Source organism: Chanodichthys erythropterus, chromosome 16 (assembly GCF_024489055.1).
Source record: "Chanodichthys erythropterus isolate Z2021 chromosome 16, ASM2448905v1, whole genome shotgun sequence".
NCBI classification, from domain to species: Eukaryota; Metazoa; Chordata; class Actinopteri; order Cypriniformes; family Xenocyprididae; genus Chanodichthys; species Chanodichthys erythropterus.
In genome coordinates, this window is record NC_090236.1 from 3509896 (window position 1) to 3532114 (window position 22219).

A 22219-nucleotide genomic window follows, 5' to 3' on the forward strand; every position below is an offset into this window, starting at 1 on the left:
AGCGCAGAAATGTAATGTCAACACTGCTCTGTGATTTACCAATAAAATAACTTTGAAACTGAAAAGTTCTAGCATATATTTCTTAGTAACTAAAACCTACAGCTTCACTATTAGTAGAGAGACGCTGCCAGGTAGAATTCATTCACATGCAATCGCTCTCTCACTAATGCATTCATATAAATGTAATCTTTACTGTGCTATTTTTTCTGTATCTGATTTAAAACGAGCAGAAATCTGTGAGAAATATAATGACCCAAAGACAAATGAACTGATAAAAATAAGCTGTTATATAGGATTAGCCTTGTGCACTGTGTCATATGCCATATAAAGTAGCTGTGCACAAGCTGACTCGTATTCGAGTCTCAGCTTGAGGTTCAGGCTTATTTTTCATTAATAATGTCATCAGCGGCTAGCCGGCCTTGACTCGACTTTAATCACAGAAATGTCGATTTAAAAAATCTGAAGTCGTTCAACCCCAAATATATATATATTTATATATTGAAAGGCAGACAGACAGACAGACAGATAGATAGATAGATAGATAGATAGATAGATAGATAGATAGATAGATAGATAGATAGATAGATAGATAGATAGATAGATAGATAGATAGATAGATAGATAGATAGATAGATAGATAGATAGATAGATAGATAGATAGATAGATAGATAGATAGATAGATAGATAGATAGATAGATAGATAGATAGATAGATAGATAGATAGATAGATAGATAGATAGACAGACAGATAGATAGACAGACAGACAGACAGACAGACAGACAGACAGACAGACAGACAGACAGACAGACAGATAGATAGATAGATAGATAGATAGATAGATAGATAGATAGATAGATAGATAGATAGATAGATAGATAGATAGATAGATAGATAGATAGATAGATAGATAGATAGATAGATAGATAGATAGATAGATAGACAGACAGACAGACAGATATTAATAGATTGATAGTTTTTTTTCACTAACCGCTTGTGCCAGGAGCTCCAGTTCCAGTCTTTCTCTGACAAATAAACACCACAAGAAGATCAAACTTAGAAACTAACATTATAAACACAAACATAGGTATAATGATACAGATAACTGTACAAGCAAATAATAATAATATAAAGGATGTTCACTTTCAAATTAAAACTTCCTGATAATTTAAGAAATGTCTTTCTTTCTTGAGTCGAAAAGAAATTAAGGTTTTTGATGAAAACATTCCAGGATTTTTCTCCATATAGTGGACTTCAATGGAGCCCAAACGGTTGAAGGTCAAAATTACAGTTTACAGCGATCCCAAAAACAAGAAACAAGTGGCGATGAGAAACAAGTGTCCTATCTAGGGAAACCATCGATCATTTTCTAAAAAAGAAATTAAACATTTTATATACGTTTTAACCATAAATGCTCATCTTGAACTAGCTCTCTTCTTCTTCTCTATTTGAATTCCAGCAGTATAGACACTGCTAAGTGTATTACTGCCCACCGCAGGTCAAAGTTTAAACTAAATTGTCATATACAATATGCTAGTGCAAGTATATAACAATTAATTCAAACTTTAACCTGTGGAGGGCAGTAATACACTAAGCAGTGTCTACACCGCCAAAATTCTAATAGAGAAGAAGAGAGCTAGTTCAAGATGAGCATTTATTGTTAAAACTTATATAATTTTTTTTTTTTTTTTTTTAAATTACTGATCGTTTTGCTAGATAAGACCCTTATTCCTCATCTTGGATCATGTACAACGTTTTGAAGCTGAAATGAAACTGTAATTTTGACCTTCAACCGTTTGGGCTCCATTGAAGTCCACTATATGGAGAATAATCCTGAAATGTTTTCATCAAAAACCTTAATTTCTTTTCGACTGAAGAAAGAAAGACATGAACATCTTGGATGACATGGGGGTGAGTAAATTATAAGGAAATTCTAATTTGAAAGTGAACTAATCCTTTAATACAGGCACAACTGCCCACCTCTCTAGTGCCTCCTGTTCTTCTCTTCGTCTCCTTTCCTCTTCTTCCCTCTTCCTCTTCTCCTCTAGAAGATGACTGTAAAGCCGTCGTGCCCTTTGCCCTCTGAGCCTCTTCTGTAGGGTGATGGTGGCCCAGCGCATTGTCTGGAAGCGCCGACGCCAATACAGTGCACGGTAGTTTTTCTGAATGACAACAATGCACTGCAACAGCCGTCTGTATTGCATGCTATAACCAGCAGAGGGCAGAGAGAAAAACAGAGGGAGTACATTAGAGTTGAATCCATGCATGAGTGAGTGTATGTGATTAAGCATGTGTAAGTGTGTTTACCGTGCTCTATAACCCAATAGATGAGCTTGTATAATTGAAGCCGCTTTGAGCACTTCTGTTTCTCTTTGTTTCTCTAAACGCAGCTCCAAGCTCTCTCTCATAAACACCTACAAAAAACAACCAATGAAAAGCTGTCATTTACACCAGATCCACCAATCATGCTGGAGTATAAAACCAATAAACTATTAGGTTTAGATTTAAGCATCTTTCAAACTGCTTCACTTGCACAAAACCTTACACCAATTTTTTCCATTTGCTTATGCACCACCCTATTCAGTATTCTGGGTAGCTGATGCATTAACAAAAATAATAGACACATTTAAGTTAAAACTTACATAAATACAAAAAGGAGAGCATATATATTAGGTTACCTGTTAACTTAGGTTGATTGAATTGTGTAGAGAAAAACTTTCCAAAAGTATTTTATGTCAGCTACCCACACAGTCCCACATTTCAAAGTGAATATCCCGAGAACATAATGTTGCTCACCTTGTTTTTTCCCAGCTGCCATTCAGAACTGCTGTTGTCATAGATCTGAAGCAGAAGGCGGCACCGCCCTTTGATGTCATCTGACAAAGCCACACCCCTCATCAATACATAGTACCTGGCAAAAACAAAATGAAACAGTGATTGATCTGTCCTGGCAAAGGTGGTTCACAATAACGAAGTCTAAACACGTCAGTTAAAGGTGCTAAAGAGGATGTTTTGTTTTATACATTTTTGCAATCTTACTTGAAACTGTCTTTACTAACTGATAAAAGACTATTTATTAGGTGCACTGAAAGGAATAATATTAATATACATCATCTGTGCACGAGGTAGGGCCTTAAAAACATCAGCCAATGATCGCGTAAACGATTGGCGCTCTGGCTTGTCAATCACTGCCATGACGTTCCTTGTGAGAGACAAGCACGGCTGCGCGCTCCAGTAATTTTCCACACTCCACAGACGCCGCATGCAATGTTTTTGTCAGGAGACAGGAATAACAACTGCAGATTATGAGTTACCTGCGGTGAGTCCAACATAATGAATCCACTAACACGACACAGCGAATGCCGGTGGTAAACACTCGTGTTCCAATACTCGTGCACGAGTTTTGGGAAGCGTTCCCTCGAAATTAGCTGTGAAGGAGGGGGGTTGTTATTACGCATGCGCTCATTTAAAAAACTCACTAACAGTCTTTGGTTTCTCAGTCGACAAAAAGATCCTCTTTAGCACCTTTAACACTCTGAATCCTTTTATTCTCATGAGGATTGGAAAATGCAAAATTATGCTACATAATGTGACCAAAAATTGGGAAAGGTTTTGTTGCACACCAACCTGTGAGAATTTGACAAATCCAATTCCACTTATATCAAACTGACTTATTTCTTTTCACAGCCTAAAAATAGATCTTACTTTTATACACCAAAACCACATTAATCTCTTTGTCCATGTATACACTATATGATTATCATTCAAAGATGCAGGAAATGCAGGAAAAACAGAAAGCAAGCAGTAACAGCACAATGTTAATTATGGGTGTAAAACAGAACTGAATTTTGTGAATACGACACATTGTATTAAAGGGACAGTTCACCCCAAAATTATATTTGTCACCCTTATGTTGTTCCAAACCTGTATGAGTTTCTTTCTTCAGTTGAACTAAAAAGAAGATATTCTGAAAAATGTTGGTCATAATCAGACAGTTGACGGTAGCCTTTGATTTCCATAGTAGGAAGAAAAATATTATGGAAGTCTATATGGCTACCTTCAACTGCGGTTACCAACATTCTTCAAAATATCTTCTTTTGTGTTCAACAGAAGAAAGAAACTCATACAGGTCTGGAACAACATAAGGCTGAGTAAAGAATGACAGAATTTTAATTTTGGGGTGAACTATCCCTTTAAAAGTGACATTTGCATAGAAAGAGTGTTTGGACTGAAAAGAATGACAATGACTTCAATTAACTACACCTAAAGTGGTGTCGTAAAAAGCTTGAAAAAAAGGATGCAAACCAGAAAGGAACATTTTCAGAATTAATCATTTTTCAGCAGGAATATGCGAGTTTATAGTTTTTGTGGCACAAACCTGGAACAGAAATCCTTGAATGTTCTCCGGACTGGAAACCCAGAACGTCTGATTTTAACTGTCTCCAACATCCCAGAATATCTCAGCTGGTTGAGGACTACAGACTGCTCAAACTGATCGGGCATCTGCAAAAGAGTGTGACATTTTAACAGTTTATATCACCACATTTGCTCCATTTAAAAAGTGTTTCAGCTTCAGACTGAAAAGTTAGAGGTCCTAAATCTAAATGAGCTGAATTAATTCTTCTTTCAAATATAGACTGGTTGAGTTTTGAGTGGATTCATTCTTTAAACACACTAAGTGGGCCATCATCACCCCCTCTCCCCCTGACCTCCGACCCTGTGTGGGGGTGAGGTCGGAAACGGGGCGCTGTGATCCCCGCTTCTAAATGTCATCTCTGTGGAAGGAGGAATGAACCAGAAGACTGGCGCATGAAAGTGAGATGAAGAGATGAGTGGTGAAAGAGCTCTGTGAGAGCAAGGTCAATACCAACACACACACTCACACTCACACTCATACAATCATTCATTATAGTTAGAGGCTCATTAACATACTGATACATGCAGCACATAAGTCACAGAAAGCAGACAGGATCAATGTCAGAGTGCTTCATGGGGGGCAGGGACAAAGTGTCTCTTTAATTGTCTCCCAGAAAAACAAATGCTAGCAACATATAACACATATTAAAAAGATAGTTCACCCAAAACTGACAAGTCTGTCATCATTTACTCATCCTCATATCGTTCCAAAACCTGCATGACTTTCTTTCTAATGTGGGACACAAAAGAAGATATTCTGAAAAATGTATCAGTGTTTTTGTACATACAATGAAAGTTGTTTTGGAGCACACTGACTTTCATGGTATGAGCAAAAACATTTGAAACATTCTTTAAAATATCTTCTTTTATGTTAAATAGAAGAAAGAAAAGTAAATGATGACAGAATTGTCAGTTTTGGGTGAACTATCCCTTTAGGAATCAAACTATGAGAACATTTTGAACAGTTTTCCTAAATCTGTTCTTTAATTAGCAAAACTATGAGAAGCTTCTTCATTATCCAACAGGTAAACAGATATCAGACCATGCAGATAATTGAATACCATATCAAAACAGCAGTCAGACATCTGGAAAAACTCTCAGCATCTGTCTAAACATCACTGTATCGGTTCTGTTCTTCTACATCAACAATGTAACTGGCTAAATGTTTAATTTAATAATATACGAACTCTTACTGTACGGAAAAGTGTCCTTTTTCATCCTGTGTCCATCAGCAGCTCTGAGTGAGTGTATGTTCACAACAAGCCAGTGATCAACTGGTCAGCTCACACACACATACACACCCCCAACCTCTCGGTTCTCATTCACACACTGCTGGTTACCATGGAGATCAGACCCATGCTGGGCTAATTTGCGCTCAAGGGGGGAGGGGGGTGTTGGAGGGAAATGCATTGTGGGTAAAAAAGGGGCAGAAGCCACCCCAGCTGTTTACATTCAAATAAACTGGGGGAACAGTGGACGGAAAGATTTAGACATACAGCTGAAGAGAACTTGATTGAAAGACAGACATACAAACAAATATATAGATGTCATGGCATGCATAATTGTACATTAGATAATTAATTAATACATTAGTTGTTTATAATAAGCTATTTTAAGTGAATAATATTTTAAATTGTAATAAATATTAGATATATAGATAAATAGAAAACAGATAAATTAATAGATCCAAATGTATATCTTGTTGTAAAATAGATAATTTATTAAAAAATATTAATTTTAGTTTATCATTTAAAAATTGTATATACTCTAAGTCCAGTCAAATTTATTTGGAGAAAAAAAAAATCAAATCTAGTCAAATTTATTTGGAGACAACTAATTACAAAATTAAAGGTTTCTATTGGATTTCACTTTCATTTTCTTAAGGAATGATTTTTATATATTCAATTTTGGATACAGTCAAACCAAATATTATTCAGACACTAGATATAATGTTTTTATATTTTTACTAGTGGGTGCAGGACACTGTAGTTCATGTAAGTGAGGATAGCAAAATAAAGTAAACTGTGACATATTATACCCAAAAATTCTTCATACAGTGGACTACCAGTAGAATTGATAAAAATTTGGAACCAAAAATTATTCAGACACTTTGACATGACCATGTTTCGCTTAAGTGTTATCTGACATAATTAAGATAATTTTTTTCTGATACAGTATAACTCTGAAATCTCATTGTATTTTACTACCATGTTTTAAACTACAGTGAATAAACTGTAATAATGAATGAAATGTTCAAGGTGTCTGAATAAATTGGTTTGCCTGTATATAGATAAACAGAAAGCAGACAAAAATGTTACACAAAAGTAGCTGTAAATTATTTACTTTATTAATTCATCATTTTAGTTTATTATTTTAGTTTTGAACTATTATAATTTATAATCTACATTATTAATTAATAAATTATGTTTGCTTTCTCTTCTGCTTTTTTTTTTACATTTTATATATACTAACTATATACTTGTGCCTTCTGCACGAGGCAAATGCATATTGATTTACTTCAGCATAGATTTGTGTGAAAGTAGAATGGAACAGAATTGATGTGTCCCACTAACACATCAATTCTGCACCGACCTCAAACAACTGAACAAAGAGCTACTACCATACACAAAACACACATGTAGTCTGACATCTGCTGTAGAGTTAATAGGCAGCCTACTGAATGGCCTCGGGTCCAATGCAGTCTGAATAGAAAAGTGTGCAGAGCATGTGTCTGGGTCTCTCAAAGGAGTCTTATATCACCACACCGAGTTTATGATGTCTAATCTCCCTCTGTAACTACTGAATGAAAACACTGAGAGATATACAACCATGCACAGAATCCCCATCTGATAGTGTGTGTGTCTAATTGGTGTGTGTTTGTAAGTGTGTGTGTGTGTGTGTGTATTAGATGTCTGCACTTGAACTCTTCCAATTCAGAGTGGTTTTGTTTATTTTAAGAGTTTATGGGCAATCAAAATTAATTTCAAACCTGAACCCAACATCAACCCAATGTTATACAAACTGACACAAAGTAGAAGACATCTAATGTTCATACGTTTGTGTCTGTGACACATACCTTGCTATTGTTGGGTTTAATGCAGCGTACAAAGAATGGATTGGAGGCACTTAGGTTGGACATCAGGGAATGCAATGAATTCTGGGTAGACAGAAATAAATCATCTGTTACAAATTGTTTAAAATGTTTTATACCAAATGCACTTAATGGATTAGTTCACTTTCAAATGAAAATTACCCCGAGCTTTCTCACCATCAAGCCATCCTAGGCGTATATGACTTTCTTCTTTCTGATGAACACAATCTGAGATATATTAATAAATAACCTGACACATCCCAGCTTTATAATGGCAGTGAACGGGAAACAAGTATGAGCTGAATAAAGTGCCTCCATCCACATCCATCCTTCATAAATGTGTACTACACACAGCTCTGGTGGTTAATAAAGGCCTTCTGAAACAAAGCAATGCATTTGTGTAAAAACAAAATCCATATTTAACAATTTAAGAAGTAATTCCGTATTCAAATTACGGAAAAAATGGAACTGGCATTGCGTCAAGTAGGCTTTTTCCGTACTTTGAACAGGGAAGCCGTAAGACGTAGTGTTTTGGAACTGCAAGAGTTTTACACTTTCTTCGTAAGTAGAATACAGAAGGCGGTCTGACGGAAGCTAGATATTTGTTAAATATGGATATGTTTTTACACAAATGCATCACTTCGCTTCAGAAGGCCTTTATTAACTCCCTGGAGCTGTGTGGAGTACGGTTATGATGGATGGATGTGGATGGATGCACTTTCTTCAGCTCATACACGTTGATCCCGCTCACTGCCATTATGAAGCTCTGATGCGTCAGGATATTTATTAATATTTCTCAGACTGTGTTCATTATAAAAAAGAAAGTCATATACACCTAGGATGGCTTGAGGGTGAGTAAAGCTTGGGGTCATTTTCATTTGAAAGTGAACTAATCCTTTAATATACTAACAAATCCTTGATGTTTGAGAATATTAGAAAAAAAATAAATAAACATACAATCACTTTTTAAAGTGTAAGAGTGAAAAATCTTTTTACATTCACTTACACTAAAATTTAATTGTTGTTTACCTGTTCTAAAGCATTATGGGAGTTGTAGTTTCTTACCTTAAATTGGGAGCTAACTGTAGGTCTGCGATACTTTGAGCCACACTTGACTGTGTCCTGTCCAGTCCAGGTGTTCACTCTCTCAAAGAGATCATACACAAAATCCAACCTGAGAGAACAGGAGCATGTGAACAAATGGCCTCAGAGAGAAAATTACACAACTACATTCAAACACACACACACACCTGCTCTCCCTGAGTAAGTTGAGAATATCATCTCTGAAAGTGTCTCTGTTCTTCTCCAGGATTCCTCTGACATCATACACAACCTGCGGACAAAAAAGCAGGATGTTAACCTGAGACATGACACCTGCAACACTGACGTTGACCACATTTATTTCCCTCATTCTCCAGTATACTGTATACACCATAACACATGAGATATGGGATGTAGTACAGGTGAATAGACTATAATTTTATCTTTCTTTTTTCAAAATGAAACTTGAAACTTTGCCCACATTTTTTTTTTTTTGGGTAGTTGAAGATGCAAAATACTGTGGAAGTTAAAGTATTTCAATCCAACTAAAATAAATAAATAATATATATAAAAAAAAAAAGGTAAACAGGGTGCTATACCTCTCCTGCGTAGTGCTTGATTCCAAACTGATGAACTGCAACACGAGGCTTAACATAGAACTGATTCCTCTGATGAGATGGAGAGAGAAATAGATTAGTGATTATAGTAATCATATTTAGGGTGATTATTATGCCCAATATTCAAATCAGTGCTGGATCAATATGAGTTTGTTTGGTCCCCTCCATTTGGGTACATTCCTGCCTACAGTTCTTGCCCAAGCAAACCTGCTCCACTTCCAAAAAATGTGTGTGTGTGCGCACGTTTTAGTGATTTATGAGGACACAAATTTGTATAATGACATGGGTATTACACTGGTATTATGACATAAATATGAAATATGAGGGCATTTCATAAAATAGCTTTAAAAACATATTAAACAATGTTTTATTAAAAATGCAGAATATTTTCTGTGATGGGTAGGTTTCGGGGTACGTGTGTGTGTGTGTGTGTGAGAGAGAGAGACGTACTGAATGCTGGCTATGGAGTTTCTCCAACAATGTGTCATCAGTGCCTTTAGGAAAATGACTCTCCTCATTCACAAGAGCAAGCAAACCCAACTTCTGCAGAAAAAACACATGTACAGGCAGACTCAGATCTAGAACGTCAGATTTCAGACAGTGTTTTTGATTGTCTATGTTTGAGTTTTTACCTTTTCTATGAGATCAAGGCACTCTCCATTGTCCATCCAGTTGACATCATCCCAGACCAGCCCTTCTCTATGAACACAAACACAAAGAAAGTATTAAAATGTCAGAGAACTGGATGCTTACCCTGTGCATTGGCCACATTTAAACTGTGTTTTGGTGTTGCTGATGCATTATGTTTATATTTGTAATGACTTACTTGTTGTACTCAAGCTGTTCTAGAGAGAAAATGTGCTTGTTGAAATACTCCTGTAGTTTCTCATTTGCATAGTTAATGTTGAACTGCTCAAACCGGTTCACCTGAGAGGGAGAATTGAAATAAAAAAAAGAGTGGAATAACATTAGTACTGACCAATCGGTTAAAACCTCTGTCTGAAACTAGTCGGCTCTCACCTCAAAGTTCTCAAACCCGAAGATGTCCAGGATACCGATGGATCTGAAGTCTTCACTGCCATTGATACGGTTGTTCAATTTACGAATAATCCAAGTGAAGCACTGAGAGTAAAGAGCCATCGCCATAGAGTCCCGTGAGTCCACCGCCTGACAGACATACACATGCATATTTGTGTTGCTATTCTGACTACAGAAGGGTATTTGAGTCTTTATTACTTAACTAAATAATTAAGGTCTGAAACTGAATAATGAAAAAATGTAAGAGTTTAAAAGTCAAAAGACAACATCTCACATTAAGTTTTTCTTCCTTTTCTGCTTTTAAGGCATTTGTAGTAAAATTTGCTTCATTGCAAATAATGCTGTACTGCTTTTAGAATGCTTCTATTGTGTTTGTTATGTTTAATGTATTTTTAACAGTAATACATAAAATAAACATCGGCACTGAATGGAAAAGTATTTGGAAATACTGTGTTAAGAAATCAAGTTGTAATATTAGATGGGAAACAATTTTTAAACCTGTTTCCATACAGTAATAAAATGGTTAATGAAAAAGGTGAAATGTTTATTAAAGGACTGCAGTTACATGTGAAGTCCTCTAGAGGGAGGGAGAGTTTCTGGACCTGTTTTTGGTGACTACCGAAGTATTCTGATTAAATCTATATTGTGTTTTTAGCTGTGACTTGATTTTCATTTTACAATAATGTTATACCATATATACAATAATGTGTGTGTGTATATTTTAAGTGACTAAGTGGTAGTTGCGTAGCTGTCAATTAAATCTTTTAAATTTAATTTAAAATATCTTCACTTCGAAGATGAATAAAAGTCTTACAGGTTTGAAATGACATGAGGGTGAGTAATAGATGAAAATACTTTCATTTTTGGGTGAAGTAAACCTTTAAGTTGTAATGTGTGATGATGATAAACACACATTACAACTTTATGCTTGTTTGACAGTGTTTTGTCTAACCAAGTAAACTTTGTTTGTTTAGTGTGTAACAGCCCTGTTACCTGCTCTACAGTGAGGGGTGTGCTGATCTCTTCTCCTCTGAGGATCATGGATCTGTGGGTCAAAACTTCAGCCAGCTGGGCACAATCCAACCCCAAAAGATCTGCAGCTTTACTAAGAGCTATACATACAACGATTGTATGAATATAAATGTAATGCAAGTATCATCAGTACAGTAATATCAAATAATAACAACTCATAAATTCAACAATTAAGACAAAAGGGAAATAGAGCTGAAGAGAGTGGAGAAGTGATTACCTGTTTTAGAGCAGACTTGTGCTCCACCTGCCGTTAAAAACTCAATGTTTCCCACATGTAGGATTCCCGACAGGAGCCTCAACACCTCCTTGATGTTCTCTTCTCCAAATTGCATTGTCCTCAGAGCATTCTAACACAAAACACAGCGGCATTAAAAAAACAAGATAACCATATACACACAATATATTTTATACACTATTTTTCAAAAGTTTGGGGTCAGAATTAAAAAAAAAAAAAAACTTTTATTCAGAAAGTATCTATTAAATTTATGAAATGTGACAGAATAGACTACACACACAAAAAAAAAAAAACGTTTTCTAAAAAAAACCTTCTAATTCAAATAATAATAATAATAATGCTGCTGTTTTAAATTTATATTCCCTAAAGAATCCTGAAAAAACGTATTACCGTTTCTACAAAAATATTAAGCATGCAAATGTTTTCAACATTGATAATAATAAGAAATGTTTCTTGAGCACCAAATCAGCATATTAGAATGATTTCTGAAGTATCACTGAAGACTGGAGAAATAATGCTGAAAATTCAGCTCTGCATCACTGGAATAAATTACTAAAACAGTTATTGTAAATTGAAATAATATTTCACAATATTATCTTTTTACTGCATTTTTTATCAAATAAATGCAGCCTTGGTGAGCATTTGACACACAGACACAAAATAATAGTATCTCATTGGATGAGCCAAGACCAAAACTATAGATAGATTAAATAGATAATATTAACTGCTGTTGTCATTACTGTTTAAAATCCATAAATATCCAAAATTTGACAAACAAAATGTGTGCTTATACAGTAGTGCAGTAGGTGTGTGTGTGTGTGTGTGTGTGTGTGTGTGTGTGTGTGTGTGTGTGTGTGTGTGTGTGTGTGTGTGTGTGTGTGTGTTCATGTGCTGTAGAGTAGTCATACAGTGATGTGTTGTCATGTTGTGACTGTCTCACCAGCACTTCCTGAAAAGTCTCAGTGTCATTAATGGCTTTGTCCTTCACACATCCTGACTGACCCAGATAATGAAAGCCCTCCGGAGGGGTGAGGGAGAACGACTCTGTGAGAAAATGAGTGAGAGCGACAAACACAGATATTAAACAAACTGATACTGTGTGATGTGAAACAGGCAGCACTGATTCACTGTGATAGTATGACCTTCTGATCTATCAGTCTCATTTGACAGTGACATCAGCAGACAGCGAACCCTGGCTTAGGTGACTAAACTAAGAAAACCATGAATAACAACACAGTTTTGCACACTACTGTGGGTTATCATGAAGCATGTAATCTCTCTTTTGTCACTTGTGACATATTTGTTGCTAAAATGAAAAGCACAGTAGTGTCTACCGGGCCATGAAGGATACAACAGATAGTTGTGACTATCCAAAGATTCATTGAGTGCTGGTGACAATAGGATTTTTTTTTTTTTGAGAGAGAGAAAATACCAGATTACACTTTTAAATGTGAGTAAATACTTATACTCAATATTGGGTTTCAACGTAGTGGAATATCTAACAATTCAAATGTTACAAAAACACTTTAAAACAGTTTAGATGTTTACATATCTTACTAAGATGCAATTTAATAAATAGTTTATACTCCTTACATAAATAGACCAAGGTGAACATATTTAGACAGGTTGTAAACCCTGTTTTGTTTTCAGACAGTTGAATATAACTTAAAAAAGTCCAGTACAAAAGTTACTGCCGCTCATCAACGGCAGTTGTCACAGTTGCTAGGCGACAAAAGCAATCCTCGGTAGGCTAGACTGTCTCATTTATCAACATTCAGTCTGACCTTTGCAGCCTTCAAAGGCATGGCCATTGATTTAGTATTTTATTCCAGCTAGGTAAAATAAACCAAGGCAGCATTTCACATTTTAATTTATCTAACTTAAAATAACTAAAACTTACGGAAGAGGATTACAGCCAAGCAATAATAAAAAAATAAAACCATCTTGAGATTAAAGTTGTTAAATTTAGAGAAAAAAAAGTCTAAATAAAATGTTGAGAATAAACTCGTTAAATTTCGAGAAAAAGGTTGAGATAAAAGGTTGAGAATAAAGTCATTAAATTACAAGAAAAAAGTTGTTAAATTATGAGAACAAATTCGTTAAATTTCGAGAAAAAGGTTGAGATAAAATGTTGAGAATAAACTCATTAAATTACGAGAAAAAAACTCATTAGATTACAAGAAAAAAGTCGAGATAAAATGTTGAGAATAAACTCGTTAAATTACGAGAAAAAAACTAGTTAAATTGAGAAAAAAATTCGAGATAAAATGTTGAGAATAAAGTCATTAAATTACAAGAAAAAAAACGTTAAATTACGAGAACAAATTCGTTAAATTATGAGAAAAATGTCGTTAAATTTCGAGAAAAAAGTCGAGATAAAATGTTGAGAATAACTCGTTAAATTACGAGAAAAAAACTTGTTAAATTATGAGAACAAATTCGTTAAATTATGAGAAAAATGTTGTTAAATTTCGAGAAAAAAGTCGAGATAAAATGTTGAGAATAACTCGTTAAATTACGAGAAAAAAACTTGTTAAATTTCGAGAAAAAAGTCGAGATAAAATGTTGAGAATAAACTCATTAAATTACGAGAAAAAGTCGTTAAATTACGAGAACAAATTCGCTAAATTATGAGAAAAATGTTGTTAAATTTCAAGAAAAAAGTAAAGATAAAATGTTGAGAATAAACTCATTAATTTACGAGAAAAAAGTCGTTAAATTACGAGAACAAATTTGTTAAATTACGAATTTATTCTCATAATTTAACGACTTTTTTCTCATAATTTAACAAATTTGTTCTCAACATTTTATTTCGACATTTTTCTTGAAATTTAACAAGTTTTTTCTGGAAATTTAACAACTTTAATCTCGAGATGGTTTTATTTTTTTATTATTGCTTGGGCCTAATCCTCTTCCGTAAAAACTAAAACTGAAATAAAAATGAAAATAAAAACTAAAATGAAATAATAATTCAAAATATTAATAAAAACTATAATAGCATCTCAATGATACTAAAATTACACCAGTGTTAACAAAGTCTATGCTCATTTGTTCCCAGATATACATATTTTTGCAGATTAAAGGTCATCTATATTGCCCTTCAAAATGAAAGCACTTTGAAGGGTGACAGGTCTTCAGTGTCCAACGCAAGGGTTAAAAAGTGGCCTCAAACAGAAATCTGTGAACAATGTAGACATTAGACAGCCCAGACTCACCCCTCTGTTCTGCGCTGGTTCCGGCCAGCAGAGCATAGAATATGTGATAATTTCTTTCACCGGGATTTTGACGCACAACTCGATTCTGACAGAAATGCACACAGACAATAAGAGTCCAACAAAGACATGATCAGTGACCCACATAAACGGCCACACAAGCAAAATCATACATGCAAATGTTTCATGACTATGAAAAAACTCACCTTTTCTAAAAGGTCTGTGTGTTGAAAATAAAAAGTCAAGGCAAATGCAAAAACAGACACTATCACAGCATTACAATCTCTGTAAAGAACATTTTCTTTCAGGGCAGACCTTGATATCACATGTTCTTGTGAACAGAGTATCTTTTAAGTCACCACAGATCACTTGATGCTTTGACTAAAACAGTTTAGAATGTTTTTTCAAGCCTTTTTGAATCCTGCTGATGTTGGGGGTTGGTTTCTGAACTGTCTGTGCTTTGCAGGTCTGTTACTTCTAGTGTGATGGTGTTGTCAGAAAAGTCACCAACTGATCACAGAATGTGTGAGTTCCAGTTGCTAAACGGGGTCGTTTATCACAAACTAGAAAATAACTCAAAATCCGAGTGGGATTACTGATAGCCAGGAGCCTGTAACAAGAACAAGTCATACCAAAGTACAAGTGGATGAATAAAGCTACAGAAATGAACTAACAGCTGACACATCCAAACAACCTACAAACAGAGGATACAGTCTGTGATTCTTCCTCCTTGGATGTTTCCATGCTGGCTGAAATGAAGCTGGATGAATTTCCCAAAGCGACTAGAGTTGTTGTTATGAACAGTTTTAGCATTTCCAAATGCCTCCATTATTGGACTACAGAGACAGAGAGACAGATTAATGAATGCATATGAATGAGCACATCGTGTATACTGACTGTTTTGTGTGATTTTATATGCGTATGTACCTGCTCTCCAGAATTGCCTCCTCTACATGTGATGATGCCGTCTTTGTTGAGAGCGCCACACTTTGCTGACTCATTGCAGACAGAAAGCGCAGAATCATCTTTGTGCTCTCAGTTTTGCCTGCTCCACTCTCCCCACTGACACACAAACACACATACAGAAAATGTCAGCGCTGAACGATGATTATTAGATGAAAGAGTTGTAATGAGCTGATGTGGCCAGCAGAGGGCAGTTACATTATGGGTCTCATTCAAGGAGTCTTTCAAGATTCACGAAGCTGTACGGGCTCAATAAAACACATATGAATAAACCTTTTTTAAAGAAATACTTTTATTCATCAAGGTTGCATTAAATTGATCAAAAGTGATAGTAAAGAGATTTACATTGTTATAAAATATTCTATTTCAAATAAATGCTGTTCTTTTCATCAAAGAATAATATTCCACAATATTACTGTTTTAACTACATTTTCGATCAAATAAATGCAGTCGTGGTGAGCATAAGAGAGTTCTTTCAAAAACATTTGAACGGTACGGTCAGCACTGTCCACAAATTAGGGCCTACAACTCTTAAATAAAAATGTTTTCGACAAACAGTCTGTGAAAGAAGGTGCTTAAACTTTCAGAAAATTGTGCTTGTCAACCTCAGGTGGTTAAACTACTGTAAATTATGAACTGTGTTATTTTTATTCATTTTATATGAGGTTTCCTTAAATTTAAAGGATTAGTTCACTTTTAAATGAAAATTAGCCCAAGCTTTACTTACCTTCAAGCCATCCTAAGTGTATATGACTTTCTTCTTTCTGATGAACACAATCGGAGAAATATTAATAAACATCCTGATGCATCCGAGCTTTATAATGGCAGTGAATGGAACCAACGAGTACAAAGAAAGAGCATCCATCCATCATAAACGTACTCCACACAGCTCCGGGGGGTAATAACGGCCTTCTGAAGTGAAGCGATGCATTTGTGTAAGAAAAATATTCATATTTAACACGTTATAAAGTAAAATATCTTGCTTCCGCCAGACCTCCTTCCGTATTCAACTTACAAAGAAAAGTCCGTAAGTTGAATATGGAAGGCGTAGGAATTAGCATAAGGGTTCTGAACTACAAGATGCCTCACACTTTCCTTTTAAATTGAATACAGAAGACGGTCTGGCAGAAGCTAGATATTTGACTTTATAACTTGTTAAATATGCATATTTTTCTTACACAAATGCATCACTTCACTTCAGAAGGTCTTTATTAACCGTGTGAAGTATGTTTATGATAAATTGATGCACTTTCTTGAGCTTCAAATTCGTTGTTTTCCTGTTCACTGCCATTATAAAAGCTTTGACACATCACAATATGTATTAATATATCTCTGATTGTGTTCATCAGAAAGAAGAAAGTCATATACACTTAGGATGGCTTGAGGATGAGTAAAGCTTGGGGTAATTTTCATTTTAAAGTGAACTAAACCTTTAAGACATGTTTTAAATACAGTTTACAGTTTCATTTTGCATTAAAAACTTTAAATAAACATCAAATTAAATTCACAAAATTAATATACAGGGGCAAAACCTATGTAGCGGGACAGGTCAAAATAACCATTTTAAGAGGGATACAGACATTTAAAGTGTGTAAAATGAAATACTTTTCATGCTAGGTTAATTTTAGAGCTATATTATAGTTTCTCTTAAATATGTAATAGTTTTAACAACAAAAAAAGGGATTTGTGCATTAGAAAAATGTCATAGGACAGTAATGTGGAAATTGCCACACATTTATACACACAAAAGTAAAGGTATCTAAAAGTATTTATACCAGTGTGGTTGCCCTTTTCATAAGGCAAGACTTGTTTGCACTCCCTGTGGTTTCAGGTCTGGGAGTTTGTAGGTATTAGATTTCCATTGCATTTCTTTGTTGTGGTTTGCAAAAATGGCAAAAGAAAGCATTCCTGAACTGTGTGCAGTTACAGCATGACTGTACTTCAGTTTCTACCTCAATTTTTGTGCAGTAAGAGCAAAGCCTGTCTTCTTACGGTAGCCCTATCGGTGTCCGCATGTTTGCTGAGTCTGTACATGCTCAGGGCTTTTCATAGTCTAGGCTTGGCCATGGCGGTCAGGTATTCTGCCAATTTGTATTCTCTCTGTCGGCTCTCACTAAAGCTGATGAGAGATCTGCAGCGTTGAGAACACCACAGTAGTCTGCCACCTTTAACCTCTGCATGCTTGTGTAATGAGTGCTGTCAGGCAGCCATGAATTTGACCTCACACCGTAGTGAAAGGTCAGAGGTGAGGGTTAAGGTCATGGTGCAAAACTTTAAGGTCAGACTGTCTGAAAAGTAAATTAAAATGAGAACGCGAGCAATAAACCTCATTTTAGAGCATTCAGAATGAGGCTTGCTGAAACCACTGGTTTGTTAAAAGCATGCAGAAAAACACACCTGATGAGCACACACTGGTTGTTGGAGCGCTTCCACATCGATCTGTAGCACTCGTTTGCAATGGCGTAGATGTGAGGAGGAATTTCGCCCAGGTGATGTCGACTGTATCGTTCTACAGCTGTGCCGTCATACAGCCCTGACAGACTCTGATAAGGGTTTACTGCTGCTAAAATAGATCCGATATATGTCTGCAAAACACAGAAGAATGGAGGGAGAGACAGACAGAGGATGAGGGATAATAGAAACTTAAGTGAACACCATCTTTTATAAACACCCTCTGCAAGTGTCTGTAAGCATGTGCACATGTGCTTGTGTTTTGGTGTATTGTAACCACTGATGCAAATAGATCGGATTGGCTGTTGGGATGTTTTGATTTGAATACCAAATAAGTGCAAATTGGCACCTAAACGGTCAAATGTTCAGGTGAGTTTAGGTCTTAAGATAGACTCCTGCATCTCTCTTATCTTCATATCATTTGTATTATCATATATACATGTATGACTGAAGATGATATTTATATATTTATGATATAAAAACAGATGTAATATACATGTTGGATGTGCTGTAAATCTGTGTACAAAATATTTTTAACTCATTCTAAAGGTGCTTCAAAGGGATAGTTCACCAAAAATTGAACATTCTCTCATCAGTTGGTCACTCTCATGTCATTCCAAACCTGTACGACTGACTTCGGTGTAACAAAAGATATTTTGAAAAATGTCTGTTTTTTGTTTTTTTCTACCATATAATAAAAATCAGTGGGATCCAGAGTTGTTTTGTACCCCACTGACTTTCATATGGACAAAAACAGTTCTTTAGAATATCTTCTTTTGTGTTTTACAGAAGAAAGAAACATTAACAAATGATTAAGGCTGGAACATCTGCAGCTGTTTTGTGCTAATAAATGTGACTCTACAGAAAGCAATGACTCAAAATCAAATTTCTCCCACAGAATCTACAAAGGATGAAACTTTAAATGAACTTTGCATGTCTCGTTTATGAGGTTTGTTCAGTCAAATCAGCAATATGAATATAAACAGTAGGTTATAGTAATATTTCCAGACTGTAATTCAGTAAGAGGCAAATGAAAAACAGGTACAGTATAGTAGGAAGTTTTATGCAGACGTTAAGCTGTCAGTATGTGGTCCTCAGAAGAGGGAAAGCCGTCTCATTGAGACACAGGTGTTATCAGTTTGCTCTGAATGGGCTGGCAGGGATCCCATTTTCTTTTCTAGTACAGGACAGAAGAAATCATTCTTGAAAAAGAAAAAAAAACTTCATTCTTAAAGGTGCACTGGTGTCTCAACATCAAGGTGACAGAATCTATTTTTTATAATGGAATACTATTATGCTGATTTAAAAAAAGCAGTACGTAAAACTGTGCAAGAACAATGGTTTTCCCACCAGTAGTTTAGTTTAGTTAGTGGTATACGGTTATAATCTTGGAAGAATGGTTGTTTTGGACCTTTAAAGTCACCATGAAATCAAAATTATTGAATATTGCAGTGTTTATTATAAATGATTTAATCATGCACATTATTTTTAAATGTGCCATCCAACAACTTGTCACTCACATGAAATTAGCCATTAGCAATGACAATGATCCCACAATCCAATCACTTTCCAATGGACAAAATCAAGTCCCTGTTCAACATGTTTTCTTGTTCAAGAAGCTCAGATATATGTCACAATAGGGAATAAAAGATGATCATGATTTCAGTTTCAGCTGACTTTAATCTTTTGCATTTTAAAAATAGCTTTTGGTGGTCAAAATGATGTAGTCATTCACAGTAGATCATTTGTTCATTTGTCCCATTGGAAACATTGAAAATCAAGTCAAGCACACTGCATTGTGAGATAAAGTCATCATATACAATACATATTGTGCACAGTATACATACTGCATACTCTCCAGCAGACCCCAAAAGCAAACAACAAATGGTGCTAATATACAATTGTGCTGTAGTTCTACAAAAAAAAAAAAAAAAAAAAAAAAAACATGATCATAACCTTGATATCTATACCAAAATCTCAATTGGCCTGACAGTGATTCATCTTTTCTGAACCGTCAAAATACTGTTGTCTGGGACACCATGAGTCCTCCGGAGACCGTAGTGTACTCTTTAATTTTTTTAAAAGCTTTGCTTAAATGTGCGCTATAAATAAATGGTGCTCGTAAATGTCTATTGAGGTATCTCACTTTAAAATGCAGCAGAGGCTTGGACGCTGAAACAGTATTCAATATGTCATGACTTAACAAGCGGATAGCCATAGATTTCCTGAATGAGACTTTGGTGCTTTCACACTGGCAGTCTAGTTCGAAACAGATCACAGTTAGCATGAAAAATTGGTAATGTGAAAGCTTTCATGAATTTCAGCACCATGGTACAAACCCACCTGTAGGAGGTGGTCTGAATTCGGCTGCAATGGTACTGTGGCGAACAATGTGAATGCAACTCTGACTTGTGTCTGCACTTGTTCCGGTACTAAAGTAGCCGATGACGACATCATTAGTTCAACAAAACACATACGGGGATGACAGTGGTGATGATTTAGAGAGAGCGTGCAGTGTAATCGTGCAGAGTGAGTGAAACCTGAACGACAAATTAATGGCTCGCAATCCCGTTTTCTCAAAAGGGTACTTTTATAGGGGTACCAATCGTTCTTCACTCTGCTGTGCATAATATAATAGCACCAAATTAATTAAAAAACAAACAATATATTGACCACTGTTTAGTTTTCTATCATGCAGGTTTGTGATGAAGTAAGATGAATGCAAATACACCAGGGTTCGATACAATGAAGTGAGTCTGAAACCAGACCAGCTCTATAGGGGGAACTTGGAATCGAGCCGCAGCAAACGTGCCCAGTGTGAAAACCCCTTTGCTGAATTTGGAAACGCATTCTACTCTCACTATTTTAACCATATAAAGAGATGGCAGAAATAGTAAGAGTGATATGGTAGTATGCTATATCAAACTCAGCCAAAGTGTGACATACTACCCCAGTGAAACCCCCCAGATGCCCCCAAGAGGGTTTAATCTCCACAAGTGCTACCTCAGAAATGCAATGAAGGTCTACAGCAGCCATGTCCTTCCCATAACCTCCCCTGGGTGTGTCTGCAAATGTGTGTAACAGCACACTGAGGGGTTTAATTGGAGGTGAACGTCATCTCTTGAGTGTGCATTGCTATTTTTGTTGGGCTTAGTCCAATGGTGCTACTAATATCTTTAAAGGGACAGTTCACCCCAAAATAAAAATTCTGTCATCATTTACTCAAGTGTGTGTATATTATATATATATATATATATATATATATATAGTCCATCAATTGTTTGGTTACTGACATTCTTCAAAATATATTCTTTTGTGTTCAGTAGAAGAAAAAAATTCATACCAGTTTGGAACAACTTGAGGGTGAGTAAATGATTTGTAGTTCTACATGCACAGACAGAAGCAAACACGAGATTGCAGTCTAGAGTGACAGCTAAGAGTGACTACTATGCATAGTGATGCATAATAAACTCAGAAACGTCTCACACACACACACATACCCTCTCAATGTTAAAATGAGTGTGTAGGGTGAGAGTTGAAACATGATCCGGCCCAACTGAAGCAGAACTATTTCCTGCTACATGCTCGCACTACAAGGAAAGAGAGAGGCTGAAAAAGAAATAGAGAGAGAGCAATAAAATAAAAAGGAGGTAAACCTCACATGCAAAAGACATTTTCTGGATCACCAGCCCCCTTGTGTGTGTATGTGTGTGTTTGATGTGGGAAGCTGCTCCAGCATTTTCAGTCCAAATGTAAGGCAAAAAAAAAGTCCACAGCTGTTTATAATCAGAGTGAGAGCGAGAGAGAAACGTCTTTGTGTTTTAAATGCTGTGGAATCGGATCTCAGCGAGACACACACATTCCAGAAGACTACATACACACACATGCTCAACCAGGCGCTGTTATTTTCATCATGACTTGTATGTTTTTATTGGCATGGAGAATGTTACAGTTTATTTGTCTTTAAAGTCTAATAACTTTAAACTTGGTAATAAGTAAACAAACTATTCTGTGATTTTATAAATTCATTTTAATTTAATATAGAAGTTGAAGAAGAAATAGACATTTCACAGACCACCAAAAACAAAACCACACACACCGCACACAAATAACACCCTAATTTC

The 22219-nt window shown here is 35.6% G+C and overlaps 1 protein-coding gene across 1 annotated transcript in view; it reads right to left on the reverse strand.

Moving 5' to 3' along the window:
* myo10 (myosin X) overlaps nucleotides 1-22219 on the reverse strand; it is a 58299-nt gene that overhangs the window by 19174 nt on the left and 16906 nt on the right. Inside the window, exons 4-24 of the mRNA XM_067363175.1 lie at nucleotides 18042-18229; nucleotides 15609-15743; nucleotides 15393-15517; nucleotides 14888-14901; nucleotides 14685-14769; nucleotides 12410-12513; nucleotides 11452-11581; nucleotides 11196-11314; nucleotides 10185-10331; nucleotides 9991-10091; nucleotides 9797-9863; nucleotides 9615-9707; nucleotides 9147-9215; nucleotides 8757-8839; nucleotides 8572-8680; nucleotides 7492-7572; nucleotides 4378-4502; nucleotides 2796-2910; nucleotides 2307-2413; nucleotides 1980-2204; nucleotides 991-1024 (exon numbers count right to left, since the gene is read on the reverse strand). Of these exons, the coding sequence (XP_067219276.1) occupies nucleotides 991-1024; nucleotides 1980-2204; nucleotides 2307-2413; nucleotides 2796-2910; nucleotides 4378-4502; nucleotides 7492-7572; nucleotides 8572-8680; nucleotides 8757-8839; nucleotides 9147-9215; nucleotides 9615-9707; nucleotides 9797-9863; nucleotides 9991-10091; nucleotides 10185-10331; nucleotides 11196-11314; nucleotides 11452-11581; nucleotides 12410-12513; nucleotides 14685-14769; nucleotides 14888-14901; nucleotides 15393-15517; nucleotides 15609-15743; nucleotides 18042-18229 (2256 nt within the window). The remainder of the gene's footprint in view (nucleotides 1-990; nucleotides 1025-1979; nucleotides 2205-2306; nucleotides 2414-2795; nucleotides 2911-4377; nucleotides 4503-7491; nucleotides 7573-8571; nucleotides 8681-8756; nucleotides 8840-9146; nucleotides 9216-9614; nucleotides 9708-9796; nucleotides 9864-9990; nucleotides 10092-10184; nucleotides 10332-11195; nucleotides 11315-11451; nucleotides 11582-12409; nucleotides 12514-14684; nucleotides 14770-14887; nucleotides 14902-15392; nucleotides 15518-15608; nucleotides 15744-18041; nucleotides 18230-22219) is intronic.